The sequence below is a fragment of the Microcebus murinus genome, chromosome 12 (genome assembly GCF_040939455.1).
Source record: "Microcebus murinus isolate Inina chromosome 12, M.murinus_Inina_mat1.0, whole genome shotgun sequence".
NCBI classification, from domain to species: Eukaryota; Metazoa; Chordata; class Mammalia; order Primates; family Cheirogaleidae; genus Microcebus; species Microcebus murinus.
The window spans coordinates 9,697,991-9,715,543 of record NC_134115.1 but is presented as its reverse complement, the minus strand read 5'-3'; the positions used below and the strand labels follow the sequence as shown (position 1 = coordinate 9,715,543).

The 17,553-nt window shown below is 55.0% G+C and overlaps 1 protein-coding gene and 1 long non-coding RNA gene across 5 annotated transcripts; one reads left to right on the top strand and one right to left on the bottom strand.

Moving 5' to 3' along the window:
• Positions 1–1,104: 1,104 nt before the first annotated feature.
• CARD19 (caspase recruitment domain family member 19) lies at positions 1,105–14,922 on the bottom strand. Of its 4 annotated transcripts, XM_012747153.3 has the most exons (7): positions 12,730–13,439; positions 11,696–11,774; positions 6,317–6,459; positions 3,899–4,052; positions 2,380–2,439; positions 2,075–2,146; positions 1,105–1,396 (listed from the first exon to the last, which is right to left on the bottom strand). In XM_012747153.3, exons 2-7 carry the CDS (start codon positions 11,733–11,735, stop codon positions 1,281–1,283), a joined length of 585 nt encoding a protein of 194 aa, XP_012602607.1. In that variant the 5' UTR covers positions 11,736–11,774; positions 12,730–13,439; the 3' UTR covers positions 1,105–1,280. The 4 variants fall into 4 exon arrangements, with proteins under 4 accessions (XP_012602607.1, XP_012602608.1, XP_075864624.1 ...); XM_012747154.3 differs by lacking the exons at positions 11,696–11,774; positions 12,730–13,439 and adding an exon at positions 14,766–14,922; XM_076008509.1 differs by lacking the exon at positions 2,380–2,439 and having other exon boundaries at positions 12,730–13,443.
• LOC142874261 (uncharacterized) lies at positions 7,912–12,776 on the top strand. Its single transcript, XR_012922066.1, has 2 exons — positions 7,912–8,324; positions 8,675–12,776. It is a non-coding gene; the product is annotated as an uncharacterized LOC142874261 (long non-coding RNA).
• Positions 14,923–17,553: the final 2,631 nt, after the last annotated feature.

Sequence of the window (17,553 nt, the reverse complement as noted above, 5' to 3'; positions counted from 1 at the left end):
GGGGGAGGTGACAGTGTGGGGGATGTCTGTGGAGGGAGGGGACAGTGTGGGAGATGACTGTGGAGGGAGGGGACACTGTGGGGGACGTCTGTGGAGGGAGGGGACAGTGTGGGGGATGTCTGTGGGGGAGGGGACAGTGTGTGGGACGTCTGTGGGGGAGGGGGCAGTGTGGGGGATGTCTGTGGAGGGAGGGGACAGTGTGGGGGATGTCTGTGGAGGGAGGGGACAGTGTGTGGGACGTCTGTGGGGGAGGGGCAGTGTGGGGGATGTCTGTGGAGGGAGGGGACAGTGTGGGGGGTGTCTGTAGAGGGAGGGGACAGTGTGGGGGATGTCTGTGGAGGGAGGGGGCAGTGTGGGGGATGTCTGTGGAGGGAGGGGGCAGTGTGGGGTATGACTGTGGAGGGAGGGGACAGTGTGGGGTATGACTGTGGAGGGAGGGGACAGTGTGGGGTATGACTGGAGGGAGGGGACAGTGTGGGGGATGTCTGTGGAGGGAGGGGACAGTGTGGGGGATGTCTGTGGTGGGAGGGGACACTGTGGGGGATGTCTGTGATAGGAGGGGACAGTGTGGGGGACGTCTGTGGGGGAGGGGACAGTGTGGGGGACGTCTGTGGAGGGAGGGGACAGTGTTGGGGATGACTGTGGGGGAGGTGACAGTGTGGGGGATGTCTGTGGAGGGAGGGGACAGTGTGGGAGATGACTATGGAGGGAGGGGACACTGTGGGGGACGTCTGTGGAGGGAGGGGACAGTGTGGGGGATGTCTGTGGAGGGAGGGGACAGTGTGAGGTATGACTGTGGTGGGAAGGGACAGTGTGGGGGATGTCTGTGGAGAGAGGGGACACTGTGGGGGATGACTGTGGTGGGAGGGGACAGTGTGGGGGACGACTGTGGTAGGAGGGGACAGTGTGGGGGACGTCTGTGGATGGTGGGACAGTGTGCAAGGGTCACCGGGGCAGATGAGCCAGATGGAGGGTGTCCTGCCGCAGGCTGTGCCAACAGCTGGACGTAGGATGCCAGGAGCACCCCTGGCCCAGCCCACGCTGGAGCAGCCACAGGCAGAATGGTCTCAAAAACCCTCCTGAGATAAAGGAGCAAGCCAGGCAGAAAGGACTTGAACATTTAATATCACTGAGCACCTTGTAAAGTGAAGGTGTGCTTCTTACACAAATTATAAATAATGAAAAATAAGCATTTATAAAAACAAGCTCTGGCCCCCTCTGTGGGCCGGCTGGGGGACTCTTTGGCTGAGCAGCAGGAAAGGCCTGGGGTATGGGGGTCGTCAGAGTCCCCTAAGGTCATCTGCCAAGAAGGCCAGCAGGTAGCGGCTGACGTGTCTGTCGATAATGACGGGTGAGAAGCCGAGGACGCGCCGGGCGCCCGGCAGCCCCTTGGGGTCTGGAAGACACAACAAGAGGAGGAAACTGGAGACCCAGGCCCAGGGGTAAACTCTGTCCTTCCAGCCTCCAGCTCCCTGGGGAGCTGGGCAGGTTGGGTTCCCCACCTTTGTCCCTCCCGCTCATGCGCTTGGCGCTTGGGTTGAAAAGACAAGAATCAGGGCAGACTCTGCAGCCTCCAACTCCTACCCCAGTAACCAACGGCCTTCTGGGTCTATGTCCCCGTACCCAGCAGGCCTTCCCAGTGACAAATTCAGGCACCTTGGAAAACGTGGGGCAGAGCGGGCCGGGCTGGGCAAGGCCCCTGCTCATCAGGCCTGTGACACTGTGGGTGTAAGAACCTGAGGCTCTGGGGGAGGTCACCTGCTCAAGGGCCTCTGCATGGCTCAAGGTCATAGCTATGACAGACCCCCAGCTGCCCACTTCCTCTCCAAGGGTTGTCATTCTCTGACTCCCAGGGTAGCAGGGACCACTGAGGGCTGGGGGGCTCGATACACCCCATTTCTCACAAGCTCTGCGAGGTAGGTACTGACACTGACCCACTGCACAAGTGAGGAAACTGAGGCTTGGTGAGACCAAGGGGCCTCTGATGTGGGCAGGGTCAGGGCCCTCTCTTGGTGGCCCTAGCTCAGTGGCAGAGGGTATGCAGGCCTGGGCTGGAGGGTCCATGTGCACCCACCTGGAGGGTAGCAGTAGAGGAGGAGGGCCAATCCCACAGCCAGGCTGAGGCCTGCCAGGAAGCTTATGGGTCCTGCGGAGAAACAAGCGTAAGCAGGGTTCCCCTGGGCCTGCTGGGGACCACACAAGGAGATGGGGACGCCAGGTTGGGATGCTGCCTGAAGAGCCCCCCAGCAAGCACCTTAGAGGGTCTCTCACCAACAGAAGGCCAGGAATAGAGCCCAGTTTGGGATGGAAAAGTCCCGAGGCGGAGATAGAGCCCTGGGTTGGGGGAGAGAGAGAGGGGAGGGGCAGCGGGGGCGTTACCCCTGTCACTCAGCTCGCCGTGCTCGCTGCCCGAGTCTAGCTCTGTGCAATCTGAGTTCTCTGGAAACAAAATCACGGAGCACGGTTAGTCGTGGGTCCAGCCAGAGAACAAGGTGGTCACCCCCGAGGGAAACCCAAGGCCACTGCTGCCTCCTAGGGCCAGGCTGGACCCGGCCATGGCACTGTGAGGCCAGCCCTCCTCAGGGGACCCTGCACAGTTTTGAGTCTTCTCCTTTGGGCCAGTTCCTGTGATTTCGAGAGCCATGGGTGTGGGCAGGGCCACCATTCCCTGGTGGCCACAAGGCACCAAGTGCAGCATGAACATCCCCTTTGGAGAACTCAGCTGGTGTCAGGGCAGTGGCTGCCGTGCCAGGTGCAGCTGGGCTTTCTCCTCAGAGCTGCCGTGGCCTCTCCAGCCTGCTGACCTGCAGGAAGGGCCTGCGGGCACCCGGGAGCCATGGAAGATGCTCTGCCTCCAGCAGGGGTGTGGCTCGGCCCTTTGGAAGATCCCTGTGGAGCACCATGGCTGGGGGGAGAGGCCAGTCCCACCTGTTATCCTCCCGGGCACGGTCCTGCCCCGGAGCCCTCCCCTGTCCAGCATGTAAAGTGCCTCCCGTGAGACCTGGGGAGGTTTCCTCAGGGTCAGAGACCGCAACCCAGGGTCCTGGCTGAGTGGCCTGGAGAAAGCCACCCAGTGTCTCTGGCCTCCGTCCTGTGGCGTGAGGACCGGGGGGCAGCAGCCCCTCCTCCTGGGGCGAGCGCAGAGGCCTCAGACCAGAGCCGCCCGCCAGCCTCACTGCACCCTCCCCGTCCCAGCAGGTCAAGGACCCCAGACCCTTGGGATCCACACACCTCCTGGGCCCTGAGGGATCTCTGCCGGGAGGGGGCTCCAAACTGACATGCGCGTGCCTCGCACACTCATCCGGGCCTGAGGCTGCCTGGCGGCAACGGCCACGTGCATGCAGGGCGGAGGGACTGAACGCCAGCACAGCCTCGGCGTCCGCCGTGCCGGTAAGGGTGGGACCCGTGGCCTTCTGATTTCAAGACTGTACTTCTTTTAAGCACCAAAGGGGGCAAGAACAGCTTCATCTTTCTCTGCTCCGCTCCTTTTAATAAAAGGATCTGTTCTGTAAGGTTTGGATTCAAAGGCTGCACTCAAGGATCCCGAAGGCCATGTGTGGCCCCAAGGCCGTAGGTTCCCCGCCCCTTCCAGGATCCCTGCGGAATGCGGTTAGAAGGGGGGCAGGAGGAGATGTATAGGGTGCCGCCTTCTGTGTAAAAGCTGGCGGGAGCGAGAGCTAGAGCAAGAGAGAGCGAGCGAGCGAGAGGTCTGCATTGCTTGCAGTCTCCTCCTCGGGAGGCCGGAGGCTGGTCTCTGGGGAGGGGCTGAGGAGGGAGGCGATGCTAGGCCTGGGCCTCAGCAGACTCGAGTGGGCACAGGGGACGTCCGAGCCGTGGCCAGCAGGCCAGCGTCCCCTTCCTGGACAGTGCCGAGCAGGCGGCGGGGACGGGGACTTACGCAGAGCGCAGCGGCTGGGCAGGCGGCTGTGCAGCGGCTGGGCGTGGATGTACAGGGCGCGGTAGAACTCCTGGCAGTCTCGCTCGCCGCTCCGCTGCAGGTGGCTCAGGAGGTCACAGAGCCGCACGCGCAGGGACGCCTTGGGGTTTCGGAACTGGGGGCGCAAGGGGTCATGAGGGAAAATCAGGCCAGAGAGGGGTGGCTGTGGGTCCAAGCTCAGGTCCCCCAGCCTCAGCTTCCTCACTGGGTGTCAGGACACCCACTGGTGGCAGCACCTGAGATGGCCCCGCACCACACCCACAGGTGCCTGGCTCTGCCGCTGTCACAGGCATCGCCACTGATCCTCACGCTCCTCGCAGGGTGGGAGGCAGGAAACCGAGGCTGGGAGCTGTGTGACCTCAGCAAGTTGCCCCACCCCTCTGAGACTCGGCTTCTTCATTGGTGAAAAGGGATAATGAACCCACACGGTGGCTGTGATAGAGAACTGCAATCTACAGGAATGTGATTCAAGCATTTTAAAAATCAGTTGAGAAAATAATTGGCTCTTTTGATGTGTTTGACAGAGAGACGTGTGGTTCTCAAGGTGAGTGGACAGGGTACTTGGCACGGACCCTCCAGGACCAGGAAGGGCTATGGCCCAGTGCTGCCCCCTGGTGGCATGGTGCCATTGCACACAGCTGCAGCGAGCAGGGTGGAACACAGCTGCAGGGAGGGGGTGGAACGGCAAAACCAGATGGCAGCAGCCACACCCCCTCCCCGTGCCTGTGAGGAAAGGAAGTGTGCATGGAGCACTTCCCCTTTTTCTTACATAAACATCTGAAACTCTTCAAAATAAAAACAATGTGCATGTATTAGACTTCTACTTACAATAATAAGAGATGAATTTGAGTTCATACCTTTTTAAATTATTGGACCATTTTTGTAATGTAAGAAGCATCTCAGCCAGTAGCAGGGCCATTTTGACTCATGTTCTCTTGTGACCAACCTACCCTTTCCAGCAGATGTCCTAACCCTCAGGGCAGCCTTACAAGTGTCCTCATAACACCTACCCACCACCCCCACCACGTGAGTTAACTGTGGCTCCAAGAAGAGTCAAGACTCACTTAGGTAGGGAGGTAGGGGCAGGACCTGAACCTCAAAGGACTAGTAGGTCTCTGGCACCTACCACCTTCCCCTTGAGGCCTGGTGACAGCTGCTAGGGAGCAGGTGGCTTGAGCTGGAGCCAGACTACAGGTGTGGCTGGGGTGGGCAGGATGTGCCCAACTCTCTCATCCAGCATCCCAGAAACCTGGGGCCCCTCAGGGTCAGCTGGTGCTGCAGGGGTTGGACCACATTAGACCTCCCAGGCCAGAGCCCAGGAATTGCACCTTAAATCCCGTCTCCAGCAGAGCCAGCATGGCATAGCCGGGTCTGCAGCTCTGAGAGGCCAGGGCTATGTGACAGTTACAGCAACTGCCCCTGGGCACCTTCCTAAGTAACAAGATGGGCTCAGGATGTGGCCTGACACTCCTGGGATGGGTGACCCTGGGCATGTGACTGCCTCTCAGGCCTCAGTGGCCTCCTCTGTACTGTAAATGGGGTGATGACCGTGGCTCCTCACAGATCTGCAGTAGGAAACCAGGGACTGTCTAGGGAGGAAAACACTGAGCAGCTGTGTACCCGGTTCAGGTCAGCCAGTCCCCACCACAACCTGACAGCCCAGAGCTCTAGCTGCCTGTTCCACAGATGGGGAAGCTGAGTCTCAAGGTGAGTGGGACCAGACCCTTCAGCACTGCTGAGCGGGGTTAGCACCCGCCCACATGGGGTCTCCGCTGCCTACCTGGGACAGGCTGTGCTCCCCAGCCCCGTACGCAACATGGGAATTAGAAAAAAGGAAGCATGTGTTTGCCCACTTCGAACCTGTGGAAGATGCAGAGTGCAGAGCCCTGTGGCAGCAGAGTGAGGCCAGGCCAGACCTTTGCTCCTCTCCGTCCCCTCCCTCCACAGGCCTCCCTCCTCTCCCTCTCCTTCTTCCTCAACCCTCTCTCTTTCTCCTCTTCCTCCTAGGCCCTCCCTCTGCACCCTGCCTCTTGTACCATTGTGTGCTTTTGTGTATTGTCACGTGTCGTTTTCTGTAACCCTCCCAGCAACTCTGGAAGGAGCAGCAGGTTCAGTGACATATGAAAAGACCGAGGTACAGAGAGTTGATGTTCTGGGCCCATTTGCGGTCACCCCAAAGAGATAGCTTGGAGCTCTGGCTGCCCTAGTGGCCAGGTCCAGGTATGTCACCTTTGAGCTATCCTGATACACCTGGTGCGTGTGTCATCTTGTGAGAGGATGACCCAGGGCTGGTGGTGATGACCCACCAACTTCTCCTAGCCCAGAAAGGAAGGGAAACTGCGAAGTGTGTCATGCACCCCACCCTCACCTCCTCAGCACCTTTTCCGCCTCCTTGTTGGTGAGGATCTGTGGGTAGTAGCGGTTCAGCTGGAGGATGATCCTGTCCACCTGCTGCTCGCTCAGGCGCCCTTGGCCCGTCAGGAAAGGCGTGTCCTGCACCAGGCGATCACAGTAGGTCTGATCTGAAACAGAAGTGGATGGCACAGGGACGTGAGCAGCACAGTCTGAGGGGACCGGGTACAGCAGCCTCACGCTGACGCTGATCATGGGCGGCCCCTATGTCCACCAGGAGGATTTTAGACATCCGCGCCCATGTAGGGGCACTGCACACAGCTGAGAGCTGCCCCACCCTGGGGCCTCAACAGAAGATGGAAGTGGGTGGGTGTGGCAGGAACCCAGCCGGATGTGCTGAAAAGTAGCCAGGAAGGGCCATATCTCTGACCCCTTTTCTTTGTCCAAGAGTTTATCACAGACAATAAACACAGAGGGTCTAAAGAATCTACTATCCATGGGCCGGCTGCAGGGCCATCTGGAAATAGGGAAGATACAGGCAGCTTAGAGAAGGCCAGGACGTGGGCTCTGCAGCTCCTCACAGCAGCACAAATGCAGGGACACAGAGCTCAGGGTGGCCCACGCTGGCATCATCGTGGGACACAGTCTGTCTGCAATGCCTTAGGAAGCTTCCACCAACAGCAAACCAACAAGCCCTCCCAGGGGGCTGGAAATGCTTGTTCTTTTGTCTTTTCTTTCAGAATCACCATCATGTATTGTTACACTATCTTTCCCATTAAGAATGTTCCTTAGAATGACAGACCTTGAAAGGTGAGGGGTGGAGTGGTGGTGGGAAGGCACAGGGGCACAGGATCCCCACAGAAACTGAATAAGGGGACTGAACAAGTACATCACCTTATATACCTGTGGCAGCTTGACCTGTTTCCTATGTACATAGGAGCTGGGTGGTGGTGGTTGTGTATGGGGGCGGTGATGGAGCTTTATAGCAATAGTTTTTATATATGCTTGAAGTTGGTATCAATTCAAATTAGTTTGTTATGACTTTAGGATGTTAAATATAATCCCCATGGTAAACATAAAAAATATTTCTAGAATATACACAAAAGAAAATAAGAAGTAAATCTAAATGTGTTACTACAAAAAATCAACTATACACAAAAGAAAACAGCAACGGAAGAAATAAGGGTCAAAAAAGCGACAAGACATACAGACACAAATAGCGAAATAGCAGTAATAATTCATTATTTATCAGCAATTACTTTAAATGTAAATAGGTTAAACTCTAATCAAAAGGCATAGGTTGGCAGAATAGATTTTAAAAATAGGATCCAGGCCGGGTGCAGTGGCTCACGCCTGCTGGGAGGCCAAGGCGGGTGGATTGCTCGAGGTCAGGAGTTCGAAACTAGCCTGAACAAAAAGCCAGACCCCGTCTCTACTATAAATAGAAAGAAATTAATTGGCCAACTAATATATATAGAAAAAATTAGCTGGGCATGGTGGCGCATGCCTGTAGTCCCAGCTACTCAGGAGGCTGAGGCAGAAGGATTGCTTGAGCCCAGGAGTTTGAGGTTGCTGTGAGCTAGGCTGACGCCACGGTACTCACTCTAGCCTGGGCAACAAAGCAAGACTCTGTCTCAAAAAAAAAAAAAAGAAAAGAAAAAAAAGGATCCAACTATATACTGTCTATAAAAGACTCACTCTAGATCTAAAGACACAAATTGGTTGAAAGTAGAGAAATGTAAAAAGATATCTCATGCAAAAACATAACCAAAAGAGAGCTGAGGTGATTATACTAATATCAGACAAAATCGATTTTAAGTCAAAACCTGTTATAAAAGATTAAAAAGTGTATTACATAGTAATATAATAAAAGGATCAATTCACCAAGAATATATAACAATTATAAACATTTATGCATCAAACATCAGAGCCCCAAAATATATGAAGCAAAAACTGGAAGACTTAAAGGGAGAAATAGACATCTCTACAAGAACATTTGGCGATTTTAATATATTTTCAAAAATAGAACAACCAGGCCGGGCGCGGTGGCTCACGCCTGTAATCCTAGCTCTCTGGGAGGCCGAGGCGGGCGGATTGCTCGAGGTCAGGAGTTCGAAACCAGCCTGAGCAAGAGCGAGACCCCGTCTCTACTATAAATAGAAAGAAACTAATTGGCCAACTAATACATATAGAAAAAATTAGCCGGGTATGGTGGTGCATACCTGTAGTCCCAGCTACTTGGGAGGCTGAGACAGAAGGATCGCTTGAGCCCAGGAGATTGAGGTTGCTGTGAGCTAGGCTGACGCCACGGCACTCACTCTAGCCTGGGCAACAAAGCGAGACTCTGTCTCAAAAAAAAAAAAAAAAAAAAAATAGAACAACCAGAAAGAAGATCAATAAGGTAATAGAGGACTTAACACCACAAACCAATCATACCTAGTAGACACATAAAGAATACTCCCTCCAACAATAGAGAATACGCATTTTTCTCAAATGCACATGCAACATTCTCCAGGACAGACAACAGAACAAGTCTGGCCACAAAATAAGTCTTAATATATTTAAAAAGATTGAAATCATACGAAAATCTTTTCTGTTCACATGGAATGAAGCTAGAATTCACTAATAGAAAAAAAACTAAAAAAGTCTCAACTATGTGGAAACTAAACAACCAATGGATCAAAAAAGAAATCACAATAGGAAATATCTTGAGACAAATGAAAAAAAAATACCCATATGCAATACACCAAAACCTAAGGGATTCAGCAGAAGCAATACTGAGAGGGAAACTTATAGCTATAAATGCATACATTTAAAAAAATGTTAAATCAATAACCTAACATTATACCTTAGGAATGAGAAAAAGAAAAAATAAAGACCAGAGCGACTGAAGAGCAATTAAACCCAAACCTCATGAAAGGAATAAAATAATAAAGATTAGAGTGAAAATAAATAAAATAGAGAATAAAACAGTTGAGAAAATCAAGAAAACCAAAAGTTGATTCTTTGATAAGATCAACAAAATTGACAAACCTTTACCTAGACTGACAAAGAAAAAAAGAGGGAAGACTTACATTATTAATACTAATATCCAGAGTAAAAGTGAGGACATGGCTATCAATTTTACAGAAATAAAAAGGATTATAAGAGAATACTATGACATTTGTACATAAACAAATTGGAAAAACAAGATGAAATGGAAAATTCCTAAAAAAAAAAAGAACACAATCTACCAAAACGGAATCATGAAGAAATAGAAAATTTGAATAGACCAATAACTAGTAAGAAGATTAAATCAACAATCAAAAATGTCCCAAGAAAGAAAAGCCCAGGACCAGATGGCTTTGCTGGCAAATTCTACCAAACATTTAATGTATAACTAATACTAATCCTTAAACTCTCCCCCAAAACTGAGGAGGAAGAAACACTTCATAACTAATTCTAGGAGGTCAGCTTTACTCTGATACCAAAACCAGATAAAGATACTACAAGAAAAGAAAACTATAGACAAATATGTAATCCTAGCACACCGGGAGGCCAAGACAGGAGATCACTTGAACCCAAGAGTTTGAGGTTTGCAGTGAGCTATGATGATGCCACCAAACTCTACCTGGGGCAACAGAGTGAGACTCTGTCTCAAAAAAAAAAAAAAAAAAAAAAGAAAAGAAAAGAAAGATCAGTGGTTGCCAGGAGTTAGGAAGAGGAAGAGACGACTATGGGGCATGGGGCATAGGGGACATTTAGAGCAGTGAAACTACTATAACGGTGGATGCAGGACATTAAGCATTTGTCCAAACTCATAGAACATCCAACACAAGGAGCGAACCCTAACCTAATGTAAACTAGGGACTTCAGTTAATAATAACATCAATATTGGTTCCTCGGTTATAACAAATGTACCACACTAACATAGTATGTTAATAATAGGGGTGGGGTGAGGGGTATATGGGACTCCCTGTACTATCTGCTCAATTTTCTATAAACTAAAACTTCTCCAAAAATAAAGTCTATTAATTAAAAAGAAATTATATTTGGAAATTCCATGGTTGTTTCAATTTTAAAGAAAAAATGGGGGTCATTAAAAGCAGATCAACTCCAGGTTGGGGTGGGATTACCTGAGAAGGGGCACAAAAGAACTTTCTGGAGTGATAGAAATGTTCTGTCTTGATTTTGCCTGGGCTGGTACCGTGTTTCCCCAAAAATAAGACCTACCCATAAAATAAGCCCTAGCAGGATTTCTAAGCATTTGCACAATAGAAGCCCTACCCCGAAAATAAGACCTAGTGATGTGCATGGCTACGCAGCGCATCTGCACAACCCATGCATTTCATTGCGGAGCAGTAAAGAAGCCGAGCAGCCCTTCTCATCTGCCCCATCGTGACAGCAACTATCCCAGAGGTGACCAGAAAGGTGTGGGCAGCCCCACCAACAAGGTCAGCTCCTCCTGTCAGATCCCGGCCATCCTGTGCGTGCTGCAAGCTGAGGCTTTGAGGGGAAAATAACACATCCCCTGAAAATAAGCCCCAGGGTGTCTTCTTGAGGAAAAATAAATATAAGATCCTGTCTTATTTTTGGGGAAACACGGTAGTTGCAGGGTGTAGATCTTTATCAAAACTTACCACACTGTTCACTAAAAACAAATGCACTTGCTTGTGAGCAAATCATACCTCAATAAGACTGAATTAAAAAAATAGTGTCATCAGGTAGAAAAAAGCAGGGGCCCCCTCTCTGGTTTTGTCCTTGGGGCACAGACTCAATAGACTGCTTTTCTTCCTTATGTCTCTTTCCCAGTTGCTACCTCCCCCTGGCTGGTCCTTCCCCCCTGGAATGCAGACTTCTAACTTCTCCCACTCCTGAAAGTGCTGTGCTTGGTGGCCCCCTGCACAGACTCTGCAAGGCCCAGGTGAGACCAGCTGTCTCAGCATACCTGCCCCACGTCAAGAGCTTGGGGACCACGGTGATGTGTAGATCTGTCTGCATCCTCCGGGGACTCAGCGTGTGGGTAGGGGCTGGCATTCACCAAGTGACCCCACAAACATGTCCTTACCCTACAGATACCTGCCCTCCAGAAAACAACAGTGGGTCCTGGTTCACAGCTGCTCCCCCCACCATCAGCCACCCTGACATCTGCTGGAAGCCATTCACAATGCGCAGCACCTCGAGGCTGCTGCGGGTAGGAAGGTTGGCTGAGCCCCGCCGCACCCCCCTGACCCTCCTGCACCAAGTTCTCCAACAGCCTATGTGGACTTGTCAGCAGCACCCCCACAGTGAGGAAGCGAGCAGAGAGGCCAAGCGACCTGCTAACACCACACAGATAGGCCCAAGTGGGAAATCTGGCTCCTGCAGCCTCCCTCACTAAACAGCTAAGATGAATTCTAGCCAAAGGTCATGGAGAAATTCCTGTACCTGGCATTCTGTGGGCTCTGCGCCTGCCTGCAACCTTCATCCTTCCAACTGCTTTGCAATACGAGCATGATCATCATCCCTATTTTCAGATATGGAAACTGAGGCACAGCAAGGACAAAAGTAACCTGCCCAAGACTGCAGCCAGTTACAAAGTGACAGATCCAAGGGCAGGACCGAGGCACAGGAGTGTTGAGGCCACCTCTTGACATCCAAACTTTCTGCCCTTCCAGTAAACATATTAGGAACCTGTGGTCAGCTCTGTAGGTCTGCTTCCTGCCAGGACAAGAGCAGGCCCGAGGTTGTCCTCACCAGCACTGCGTCCCCAGTGTGTGCTGTGCTATGTGCATAGGGCCAGGCACACAGTAGGCGCTCACTAAAGAGTTCTGCAATGAATGGATGCAAATCCAAGCCCCAAGGGCAAGGACTGTAGGTGGACAGCAGCCAGCATCCTGTAGCAGCCTACCACCCTGTGAGCCAGTAGCCAGGCTGGGCCTCTGGTGTAGCAGAGCCATGAGTCACCGCAAGCCGTGAGTCACCATGAGCTATGAGTCACCTGGTATGGGCACCACAGTCCAGGCACTGAAGCCAAGCTGTGTGGCTTGGGGACTCTGCACTTCCTGTGGTTGCTTGTGAGCTGTGCACATAAACCATACACAGGCAGCACTTGGAAACACAAAAAGGCATAAGAAAGGAAACCATCTTGGTGCCAGGTCCTGATAAACAAGTCCCCAAACTGTTTTTATAGGATAAAGGAAGATGGATCACTCTGGCACAAATCCACCAAGCCTTCAGCACTCCCCACATCCCCTCCGTTCTTGCCCAGCTGGAACCGTGACCATGGACCACCAATCCTGTCACTCCAACTTGAGCCTCCCTCTTCACAGCCCAGATGGAAGCCCTTGGCCTGGCATCCCAGGCCCTGTGAGAGCGGCCCCACCCAACTTCACCCGGCCCTCCAGGCCCCTGAGCCTTCCCGCCTGGCAGCCCCCAACGGCATCGTGTTGCCTGGGACCCCCGCCCCGGGTTGAGAATACCTGTTTCTGTGGTTTCCACGTGGTTAATTCAGCTCAGCTTGCTGTCACGCCCCCAAGAGGCCTTCCTGAGTTCCTCTGGCCCCCAACCAACTGTGGTCCAGACACTGGGGCATCGACCTCCCCGCCCAAATTGCTTCCAGAAGCCCCTTGTCCCAGTGCCTGGCTTAGCCAAGATCACTCACTCCCTGGCACCCCACAGGCAGGTATCTTGTCAAGCACTGCCCTGTGCCAACACCTTCTCAGTGTTCCACAGGTGTCGGCTCACACGTGCGTGCTCACAGCGAGGGCTGGCATGAGGTAGGCCCCCAATCTGCGCACAGGGGCAGTGAGCCCGGGACTACAGGTCTGTAGTCTTGTAGGGCTGACCAGCTGACCCTCCCAGAGCTGCGCTCTCTGGGCTTTGGTTCCCCACGCTGAAAATGAAGGGCTGTGAGGGGTGTCTCTAGGCCCAGTGAGTATAGACAACAGGGAGAAAGGTGTGTTGTTCCCCTCACTCTAAAAGGTGAGGCCCCAAGTCAGAGGCTTCAGGATCCCTGCCTGGCTGTGGTTTCTCAACTCCAGGGTCCCTTTGTGCAGGAAGGCTTCCCTGACCTCCCACTTCTGAATTGGATGGTGGGGGCAGGGGTGGACTGCCTCGGGCTCCGCCAACTCCCAGCCCCTGGGACAGGCTCCTTGGAGGCCAACACAGTGCTGTGCCCCTCTCAGCCTGATGAACTCGCTAAATGAGCTGGAGAATCAGGACCTGGGCAGGGCACAGACATGGGTACTGGGGCTTTTGTCCTGGCTCTGCCACTCACCAGCCCAGTAGGCTGGGATACCTGCCCAATTTGAGACTTTGTTTCCTCACTCGCACAAAGACATGATATTCCACATGTCCCCATCTGACCATTCTGGACAGGAAGCACCCAACACAGGGCCAGTGCATAGTAGGTGATCAAAAAGGGCAGCCACAATAAGAAAGCTCTGTAGGTAAGACAAAGGGGACCACGTAGCAGCTGCGGTCTCTTCTGCCCTGGTGTCTTGGAAGTCACCAGGTTCCAGCCCATGAGATCCCATTTGTGTGCAGGACCCAGGCCGAGACTTCGGTGAGCACTGAGGAGAGATGAATGGGGATTTTGGGGCCGGATTGACCCTCTGGGTCACCCCTGGCCCTGGATGACTTCTGCTTCATGAGAAGAGTGAGACTCTCAAGAATGAGTACAGCTTCTGGAAGCTCCCACATTCCCTGATCAGGGTGCCATGGGGTTGGTCACCGCCCCATCACCCTCGTGGGGCTTCCTCAACCTTTAGGGGAAGGTCTGCAGAGCTAGGTCACCCGGTTTGTCTGGGATCAGGAGTGGGGTGGGCAGGTTCCCAGGCAGAGAGGCCCGGGGGGTGGTGGCTAGGCTGGGGCCACAAGCGTGGAGCACAACAGGCTTGGGGAGTCCAGTCACTGTCCACAATTTCCCTAGGCGTGTCCCCTAGGGCTTTCCGGGGACAAGGGGTGTGGCTGGGCTCAGCAGGCGCCCGAGGGAGCAGGGGAGGCGCCAGCCAGAGTCCCACCGGTGCCACACACTGCCCAGGAATGCTTCACCTGTCCCAGGTTCTTATGGGGTGGTTGGGAGGATGGAGCGTTGTAGCTCGGTGCCAGAATCACAGCAGTCTAACTGAATACTCGCTGGTGTCATTTCTACCACTTCCTACTCTCTCAGACCCAATTCCCACCCCCGGGACACCTCCCAACAAGATTTCCAGTGGCTGAGCCCAGATCGTGGCTGTGCAACTTTGCTCCAGGAGCTGCCCTGCAGCCTCCGCCCTTCTGGGGCCCCGCACCTGGTCCCCACCCACCGTGCGCAGCAATGCCCACCCCAGAGACACCCACCACCTCGCGTGGCCGCACCCGCATCACCACCTACAGCTGAAGGGCCAAGGTCACTCAGCACCCCGCAGCCAAGGAGCCGCCCGTGGGCGACACTCGAGGCAGCCGGACCCCTGTCCGTCCCGGGCTGGGCAGACGGGACGCGCACCCGCGCTGCCCAGCCCGGCCCCGCGCCCACCTGTCATGGCGGCGGACACCGTTCCGTCTCGCCGTCCCCAGCTGTCCGCCCAGCCGCGCCTCTGCCCCTAGGTCAGCCGCCCGGCCCACCAGCTCCGGTGACCGCCGCCCGCGGCCGTGCTTGGACCGCCCCTTCCCGCTAAGCCCCGCCCCCTGAGTCCGCTGTGTCGCCGCCGGAACTCTAAACCCCGCCCCTCTCCGAGCCCCGCTCCCTCGAGCGCCCGCTACGCCGCCGCCAGAAGCCGTGAGCCCCGCCCCTTCCCGCTAGTCCCCGCCCCGGCTGCGTCCGCTAGGCGCCGCCCCTCGCTCGAGACCCGCCCCCTCGCCGTCCTGGGCTTGGTCGCCGTGCCTTGCCCTGAGCCCCGCCCCTTCCTGCTCTACCCAGCCCCTGCGGCCGAGAAAGGCGCCTCACGGCGCCCTGAGCCCCGCCCTCACTGGGCCCCCGCCCGGCCGGCGTAGACTACGCCGCCACCGGGGCTTTAGGCCCCGCCCCTTGCTCGAGCCCTGTCCCTCCTCCAAGCCCCGCCCCAGCACGGCCTCTCCCGCGGCCCACGCGCGCCCCTCCCCGCCGCGCCCCTCCCGTCCCGGGCCGCGCCCTCCGGGCCGCGCGGCACCTGTAGCTTGGCTGGGATCCAAGCGCCCGCCCGCTGCCGGCGAGTCCGCCACCCGGTCCCGGGCGCCCGCGTACCACCGGGTCATGAGGAAGCTGAGACTCTGAGAGGGGACGTGACTTACCGAGGGCATGCAGGAGGTCAGGCCGTGGGGAATGCAGGGTCAGGCCTGGGCAAAAGCCGGTGGGCGTCCAGTAACCCACCGCATCAGCCAGAGGCTGCAGTGCCCAGACAGTGGCGCGGCGCCAATTCGGGGACAAGTCGGACTCATCTGTGTGGCCTGGGTGAGGCAGCCCCCATCTCCGGCCCCCAGCCTCCCGCCCCCTAGCTACGAAAGGGAACACTAGCCTGGCAGTGTGACCCTAATTAGGGGGGTCATTTAACCTCCCTGAGCCTCAGTTTCCCGGACTTTAAAATGAGTGTCCTCTGGCAAGCTCTCCATCTTCCCTCCTGCTTTCCCCCAGTCACAGGCCCGTCCTTTTCCGCTCTCGCGCCCACCACAAGAAGCCCCCAGTCCGACATGATGCGAATGCGCCTGGAACCATCCAGGAAATGGAGACCTGTGGAGGGGGAGGCAGAGCCCTCGTGGCCAGCGTTGGCGGGCTGGTTTTCCGTTTTTCCTGTTTCCTTCCGTGCTGTGTCTCTGGTTCCCCTATTAGCTTGTTCTAAGTCGAGATGTTAAGCCTGATCCAGAATGGGGACCCAAGCTCAGTGTACACTTCTTCAACAGCACAGTGGTCCCTGCGGTCCTGCGCCCTCCATCTCTGTGCCTCAGTTGTCCCCTGGCTATGACCGCTCATCATGGGTGGGGCATCTAGGAAATGGGTGTGGTTGTTGCCTGGAAACTCCAAAATCCTTGGGCCCAGTTGTGGTGGTAACTACATAGAAGCGCCCCCCACTGCCCAGGAGAGCACGTGGGCAGCTGCCCTCAGCCACGGGGGCCCCAGAGCAAGGGGCAGCATGGGCAGAGCCAGCCCCAGGGCCAGAGGGCAGTGTGTGCTGGCTTGTGGGTCCCTACTGGCCTTTCATCTGTGTGTGCGCATCCGGGCTAGTCCAGAATGGCTCCAGGGTGGGAGCCCCTGCACAGACCCCACAGGGGGCCTCCTCAGAGGTCTTTTGCCCCACAGTGGGACATGGCCTGACCCCAGTTATTCTGCATCCATCACAGTGTTACAACATCTAGTGCTTACCTCCCTGGATTCATTCCACCCCCAGGAGAGATGTCAGAGCCATAAGGGCAGGGACTGGGTGGAAGGAGGACACAGTGGGGACATTGGGGGCTCCAGACTCTGCCCACCTTCAGGGAGCCCTGACCCCAGTCTCTTCTAGGAAGGCCAGCATTCCACTTTTACATCCACTCCTGCACCCCCAGCACCACACTTGGCCATGTGATAGATGGGGAAACTGAGGTTCAACTTTCGTGGAGTCCCTCACCCAAGTTCTAACAGCCTAGATGTGGCTTCTTGGGTGCAGGCCACTGCTCCTTGGCAACCCCAGGGGTTGTGGAGGATCCAGTCTAACACCCAACCCATGTGAGCACACCCAGGTCCCTTGGAATGTGTCCCCAGGCTTATAGGGATGAAACGCCGAGGCACAGGGCAGGATAGCCACTGGTCCCAGATGCCCACTCCAGGGGCTGCAAGCAGGCAGGTTAAGGGGTCAAAGGGCAGGTCCTGGGTGCTCTTCCCACCCTGGCATAGCGCAGGCATCCTCCTCCTGCAGCAGCAGCTATCTGAACCCCAAATGGAAGGTAAGGTCCTGTAGGCCCAGAGGGTGGGGGTCCAAACCGTGAGGGTGTGAACTGAGGTTGCCTCCCACCCCTGGAGAGCGACATGAAGCCCTGTCCTTGGACATTGTCAAAGAAAAACCAGAGTTGGACAGTAGTTACAGTGATATTAATAAAAAACAGATTTTTATTTAGGATTCTTGAAATAGAGGAAAAGATACCTCCGTGTAGAACTGGGCTCAACTCAAAATACAACAAGGACAGTGGGAATTTATAGCCCAGGAGCAGGGTGGGGCTCAGTGACAGAAAGTGTCTGAGAGGAAGCATCAGCAATGGGGTTCTGGCTGAAGCCAGGCTGTGAGCCAGGGTGAGCAGATGCCACCTGGGAGTGGTGGGGGTGAGGAATCCCATCAATTGCCCAGGGTGATCAGACAGTGAGGGTAGGGGGTTCT

Coding starts and splice junctions, on each gene's coding strand:
- CARD19 (XM_012747153.3), bottom strand. CDS start 11,735: ATGAAGGTTGCAGGCAGGCGCAGAGCCCACAGAATGCCAG. Junction 4,053..6,316: donor CCAACAAGGAGGCGGAAAAG/GTGCTGAGGAGG, acceptor TTGCGCCCCCAG/TTCCGAAACCCCAAGGCGTC. Junction 2,147..2,379: donor CGGCGAGCTGAGTGACAGGG/GTAACGCCCCCG, acceptor GTTTCTCCGCAG/GACCCATAAGCTTCCTGGCA.